Genomic DNA, 7,245 nt, shown 5'->3' with positions numbered 1-7,245 from the left:
CGGATTTAGTCAATTTTATTTACAGTTTTTTTTTTTTTTTACATTTCAGAGCATTACACAATTACATTTTCTCATTTTCTGACCTGCAAACAGATACCTTAAATTGAAATATTTTTAAAAAATTATCAAATTAGGTACATCCAAAATGCAACAATTACACATATGACAATTAATTCACAAGGTGTAATTTACTAGGACGTATCCTAAGAATTTAGGAACAGCCAGTCAGGAGAAATCTGACCATATATAGGAATCAGCTATTTACAAATCCAAAAACCAATCGATCTAAACTCCCAAACTAGAAGTCTGAAAGTTTCTGTTAAATCCCCATTGGAAAAAAAAGACAGAAAGTGATGATTCAAACCTATCCAGCCTTAACAACCTTAATCCCAAATACTGGGCTATCTCCCCAGTCCACAATTAAATAGCAAGCATCTCAGTTTGTCAAACACTAAATATCAAACTCCTAATGCCATTTTGTGCATAGATAGGCTAAGTGTTCATTAATTAAAAAACAAAACAAGTAGTCATTAAATATCCACACTATTTCCCCAGTTCACCAGCCCCTAATGCAATCCCAGGTCTGCAACCCTTGTCACACAGTGACAGGCTATATATTCTTCATACATATATATATGTATATATATATGTATATGTATATGTGTTTATATATACAGTACTAGGTACAAACGGCTATTAACAGTCCCTGCAAAAATTCACTTTCAGTTGAGGCTATGGCTCCTATGCCTTGGGATGATTTTAGACTATGAAACTGAAAAATACTGCTAAAATCTCATTTCCTTAAGACAAAATTTGATTGTATGTTCAATTTAAGCTTCTCAGTCAAAAAATGGCTATAAGGTAAGTATAAAAAAAAACAGCCAACTGAGTACAATTTCTCTCCCACTTGGCCAAGGTTATCTCATGAAAATTTTTCCTAACTAAACTACCAAATCTGATGCCTTCCAATCATTCTTGCCTACCTTACTGTCCACGTTCAAGTTTCAAACTGTGTCAACAGAGCTCGCACTTCAGGGGTCAGCTGCTTGGCAGCCTTAGCTGCCTCTGTGATAGCCTTTCGATACAGGCCCTTTCTCTTCTTATTAAAGCGTGACTGAAAGTTTTCTAAAAAGGGGGAGAGTTGCGAAAGAGCAAGGAAAGATGTCGTTGGAGACCCGAACCATGAAATGCGGGCCTCCTGTCGGACTAAAAGTCCATTATCTTTCCGGCTCACAGTTATAGTAAGAATACGGGCTGGCCACCAAGGGAAGCCATAAATCTTGGCCCAAACTATGTCTCCTACACATATGGTCCTGCCATCTGGTGTGACACATTTAGAGACATTTTTGGAAAAGATTTTCATTTTCAAGGAATTACTGAGCTTTTTCTCTTCCTTTGAAGAGGAAGAAGTAGTAGAGGTGGAAGGTGCGTGCATACTGCCTGGAGGAAAATCAAAGCTTTCTGAAGAACTACACTCAGAGTTGGAAGATTTCAAATCATCTGTGCTATCAATGCTACACACTGACACACTGGAAGAGTCAGATTTCTTTTGATTTAGGGTCATGTAAACAGAGATATTGCTTTTGCTGCCCTTTTTGCCCAATGTCTGTGGTTCATCCTGCTCACCAGGCACATGCACTTCATTTGTGTCCTGAACCTCACTGCTGGCCTCTTCCGGGCCTTTTGAGGGACTCTGATTTTCTGAAGGGGCCTCACCTGCTGAGCGGGTGGAGGTGCAGCGAGACTGGGGCTTGGGTGCCATCTTGCCACTCCGCATTTTCTCAAGTCCTGTCTTCAGAGAAGAGTCATTCTCTTCATTCCTGTACCTCTGTGGTTTTAAACGAACCCGAGGTGGAAGGGAACCTGAGCTAGGATTCTGATATCGACGTGTGAAATGGACTTTTGAATGTGCATTTTTGGAAGTAGAGGTTTCACTTTGCTTCTTTTGTGCCTTTTCTTTGGCAATTTTCAATACTTCTCGAGCTTTTGCATGATCCATGTTCTTACTCTGGAGCACTTTTTTAGTATTTAACTGAGCTTTTGATGTGTTAGCCTGAGCAGAAACTTTAACTACTCTGCCTCTGCTGTGACCAATATTTGAAACCTTAACCACAGCATTTCTTTTCTGGCTTTCATTTTGGTGTTTCCCATCCACTTTATGGTCAGTTTTAAGTTTTTTGTTGACAGTAGTCACGCTTTCATTTCTCCGTTTTTTATCTTCATATTTAGAAGAGTCACTTGCACTACCACCTTTCCTAATTTCCTTTTTTTCAGCAACAACACTGTTTTTACATTTGTCACAAAGGACTTGCCTGGGTCGTAGTTTAATAGCATTCATTATAGAAGTGGGTTCTTCCCTGTACATTTTTCGTTTGGGTCGCTTAATTTTCCGAGGTGGTGGCTGAGGTATTGACTGGTTATATGTGTCCCTGATAAACAAAGGGGGAGGATAAGGTGCTCCTTCATGGAAGAGAGGTGGTGGCTTAGAAGTCCACAGGCTTTCAGCAAGGCTGGGCTCGGGAGGCTGGGCAGGAGAGGGGTTGTGGGGAACAGCACCATTCGCTTCTCGCTTGACTTCTGTCCCTTCTTGGAATGTATTACTTTGGAGCTGCATGGGTTCAGGTTTATCCTTATATTCCCTTTTGGGAAATACTGTCACAGGGATCCCATGGGGCCCAAACCTTTGAAAGAAAAGAAAAAAGAAGCCATTAAGTCAATATCTATAAATTTATTTATTTATTGGCTTTTTAATTAAGTCTAAAGTTTTCTTTTTTTAATACAATTCAATTTCTTAAAACTTAAACAAGACAATGTTTCTTTTATATGAACATTCCTAAAAACCATTTCATTATTTCTTTTTTTAAAAAATACTGACCACTTCCTCTCAAAATCCCAAAGTCCTTTCTTAGTACTTCAAATATCTGCACTAAGCAGAATAGGTGACTTTATTTAAAACAAACATTTTCTATCTTGAATAGAAGGATTTTCTATCAGGCAGCTTAATATTAAACATCATATTATAGTACTACAACATGGCCAGTAAATGCAACTAAAATTTGTAACATACATCTTTCTTGGGTTATAATACCTTTGAAAAGGTTCACAAAGCAAATTCAGCCTTTACTATCAAAAAAAGTTGAATCAATAAAATATCACCTTAACTTTATTGGCCAATCAATAAAAATTCAAAGCATTGTTGCTCCTTTTCTATCCTAATTCTTAAGCTCCCTTACTACCACCACCATAAAAATAAAAACACCAGGAACTCAAATGATCAAATTACCACAAAAGCAGAAAAGTATAAAGTTGTGACTTTCAAACATTTAAAATCACATCCCACATTAAGAAATATTTTCACATTGTAATAAAATTACATTTACATACACATGTATGAATGCACACATATGTACACTCAAAACTAATGTAACCAAATACTTAAGCTTACCATAGGTGATACATGAAGATATTTTTCCACTCTGGTCTATTTCATTGATTTTAATGCCATTTCATTGATTTCAAAACACTATTATAGGTCCAGACTCAGTTTGTAAAGCACAAGTATAGGGCATAAATCTTAACAATTGTGTTTCTAATAAACAGAAGTCAATAACCTTGTTTCCATAAAGACTTAGAAATAACAGTGGCTTAATTGGCCTGCACTAAACATCAAGAACCCAACATTTAAACTAAACTTGCTATGTATTTCAGCATATATGTTAACTTGATCATTCTAAGCACTATTTGATTCAAATAACAGAATCCTAATACCAGTCCTTTAAAGAACCACAAAATTGGCAGTTAGTGAGGCAGAACTCCTGAAATTACATGCAAATGTTATATGTTTGTTTTTCTGAAAAACAGATCTCTGGCTCTCAGAATCTTTAAAACGTTCTTATGCCTCTGTATCAAGATGACTTGTAGTACTTACTGATGAAGATTAAAGACTACAGTCTGCAGTATATATTATATCTCAACATTCAAAAAAAAAAAAAAGAAACCCACTGCCATCGAGTGGATACCGAGTCATAGCACACACACACACACACACACACACACACCCGTTGGGTTTCCAAGGCAGTACAGAAGTAGGCTCCCCAGTCTTGGTTCCATGGTGTGGCTGGTGGATTTGAACCACCAATCTTCTGGTTAGCAGTCAGATACCTTAGGCAGTGTGCTTACCAGAGCTCCTTACCTCAACATAAAAATGAAAATTCCCACAACTGGACCAATAAGCAGCATCATGGTAAGTGGAGAAAACACCGAAGTTGTCAAAGATTTCATATCACTTGGTACCACAATCAACAGCAATGGAAGCAGCAGTCAAGACATCAGATGACGTATTGCACTGGGCAAATCTGCTGCAAAAGACCTCTCTAAAGTGCTGAAGAGCAAAGATGTCTCTTTGAAGACTAAGATGCACCTAACCTAAGCCATGGTGCTTTCAATCACCTCATATGCATATGGAAGCTGGACAATGAATAAGGAAGACCCATGAAGTAGAGTTGATGCTTTTGAGTTGCAGTGTTGGCAAAGAATACTGAAAGTATCATGGACTGCCAGGAGAACTAACAAATCCGTCCTGGAAGAAATGCAGTTGGAATGCTCCTGGGACGCGAGAATGGTCACACTTCATCTTACCCAGTTTGGTCATGTTGTCAGAAGGGACCATTCCCTGGAGAAAGCTATCATGCTTGGTAAAGTGGAGCATCAGAGAAAAAGGGGAAGTCCCTCAACACAATGGACTGACACAGTGGCTGTAATGATGGGCTCAGGTATAGTGAGGATTGTGAGGCTGGCGCAGGACTAGGCATTGTTTTGTTCTGTTGTACATATAGGGTGACTATGAGTCGAAGCCGCCTTAAGAGCACCTAACAACAACAATGCCTCCAAAAAGGTTCAGAATACCTTCTTTGGGAAGAAATCTTGAGATTACTACTAACAGCTATAGACACAATTAAACTCAGACAGAGAAAGAGAGAACTGACAGACACCAGGATATCTGGTTCTAACACTTTGTTTCCCCTACTGAAGTCTTTGTCAGCCTAGCTACCACAAACCAACAACTTGCAGTAAATACATACAAAGCATAAAGAGGAAAACCTTTTTTACCTAGAGTCAGATAACTTTGGATCCGGACTAATCATCAAATGGCACCTTCCTCACTGGATCAAACTCTACAAAAAGAGGCTTTCTATTATTCTCGCAGAGCATCTGGTACCTAAGTGCTACCTGACTACTTAATGGAATACTCCTCTTTGAGCATTAAGCATTTCTTACACATAGGTACTCAAATACCACTTTAAAAAAAATAAGATCATTTTTTTTTTTTGGTAATGTAGAGCTATGTAAAAAGTATTCTTTGAGAACAGGAGTGCATAAATATGAGGGGCACAGGGGGAGGGTTGCAGGGTAGGGAGGGGAGGAGACTGCGTTAGGTTTCGACATGGCAAATGGGGAATGAAACTAAATGTATGTGTTATCTTGAATGTAAAACAAGCTCTTAAAATTTAAAAAAAAAAAAGTATTATATGAGGATGACCACTATTTGTATTGCTAAAAATAATATAATTCATAAGAAGCCATTATTTTGCCCCCATTACATGTTATATTTGCATAGCTAAGTAAAGAATAAATTTCCTTCCTTTTATCAAGAATAACTAAATCAAAATTATCCTAATGTTTAAGGTAAAGTTCCACAGCTATCTCTTACCAAGTCTTTGTACCTTGGGCCAGTTACTCTTTCCCAATAAATTTGTGTTTTTGCATGTAAAAAAAATGTAATAATAGTATTTCCTACTTTAAAGATTCCAGTGAGGATTAATAGACCAATAAATGTTACCAATTTTCTTGGCTAAAAATATATCCTTAATTTATTTCATTTAGATTAATTTGATCTTATTTTCATATAAAAATTTGCTACAGTTCAGGGTCCTTTCCATACATTTAGTTTATTATCTCAATTTGAGGATGATCCAGCCAATTATTTTAAAGCCATCTGTATCAAGTAAGCTGTATACTATGTTATGTTTTATGTTGTGTTACATATTTAATAAGAACACTAATTTCACATCTGACTTGTGTTTTTCCTTGTCTGTTCCTCTTAAGTATATAAAATACTAAAGTATTAAAATATTCTGAATAACGCAAGGAAACACTTAATTGTATACTGAGGAATGGAAAGGGACCAATAGAAAAAAGGGTGGAAGTACTAACTGAGGGTGGTGGATGCTTAAATATAGCAATAAAGTACTTTAAAATAATAAACTTCCCCCTCTGAGTGGACACTGAGCTTCTGTTAGGGATAATGGAAAATTCAAGAACATAATATACACAATTAATGTCACTGAAATCCACAAACTGTAGAAATGGTAAATGTTGTTACCTATATATTCACAATTTTAAAAAGGAAAACTTCCTCAAAATGACCACAAAGATAAATCAATCTCCATTTCAATAATCATGCTGTCACCCTTACATGGAAAATACTTACTACCCATGCCAGTACTTTCAAACTGAGTTGGAGACACTGGTCATGAAATCAATTCCAAGCATCATGACTATCATTAAAATAAAAAAATCAGAGTGTACAGGGATGATAAGGGTAAATACTTGCAACTGCAATGAATCTGTGTCATGCATATCTATATGTATACATGGATCCATATGTAAAATACCTATATAAATACGCTCAAAAGTTTGAAAGCCACCAACCTATAAACCTATACCATACATAAGAGAAAGCAGCAACAAAATTATTGTCCCTTAAAAAATCCTAAACCCTAATTTCTCAAGAATAGTCTGGAAATACAGATCATAAAATCCTGGGGTGTCTGAAAATACAGATTCCTAAGCCCCGCCCCAAGACGGAATCATAGCACTCTCCTAGGATACAGCATAGGATCTGAATGTTCAGCATATAAACACCTTTGCTTTAGCTTTTTCTAAGGTGAAGATATTTGTGTCCCTCATAAGTGCTCACCAAAGGGCAGCCTCAGTAGAGGAAGATTTTAACCATCAAATGGATAGGGAAAGAGACTGGTTTCACTTCCTTTAGCTTTTTAAAAATAGTTTTTTACAAATATTAAAGGAGCTGAGTAATAGAAGCAAAATATCTCCCATCCTTTTTTTTTTAATTGTGATTTGGGTGAAAGTTTAGAGCAAATTTACTTGCCATACAGCAGTTCACACACACAGTGTCTCATGACGTTGACTACAATTTACCCCAATGCAAAAGCTCCCCCCCCC

At 36.9% G+C, this 7,245-nt stretch overlaps 1 protein-coding gene across 1 annotated transcript in view; it reads right to left on the bottom strand.

Moving 5' to 3' along the window:
* Positions 1–997: 997 nt before the first annotated feature.
* The window catches only part of PWWP2A (PWWP domain containing 2A), a 22,212-nt gene continuing 15,964 nt past the window's right edge, over positions 998–7,245 (bottom strand). The window contains exon 2 of the mRNA XM_007949915.2: positions 998–2,681. Coding sequence (XP_007948106.1) covers positions 998–2,681 — 1,684 coding nt within the window. The remainder of the gene's footprint in view (positions 2,682–7,245) is intronic.

The sequence above is a fragment of the Orycteropus afer genome, unplaced genomic scaffold (assembly GCF_000298275.1).
Source record: "Orycteropus afer afer isolate SDZICR_OR568_19922 unplaced genomic scaffold, OryAfe1.0 scaffold00257, whole genome shotgun sequence".
NCBI classification, from domain to species: Eukaryota; Metazoa; Chordata; class Mammalia; order Tubulidentata; family Orycteropodidae; genus Orycteropus; species Orycteropus afer.
Note: the sequence above shows the minus strand (reverse complement) of the source record. Positions and strands in the feature narration are given on the sequence as shown.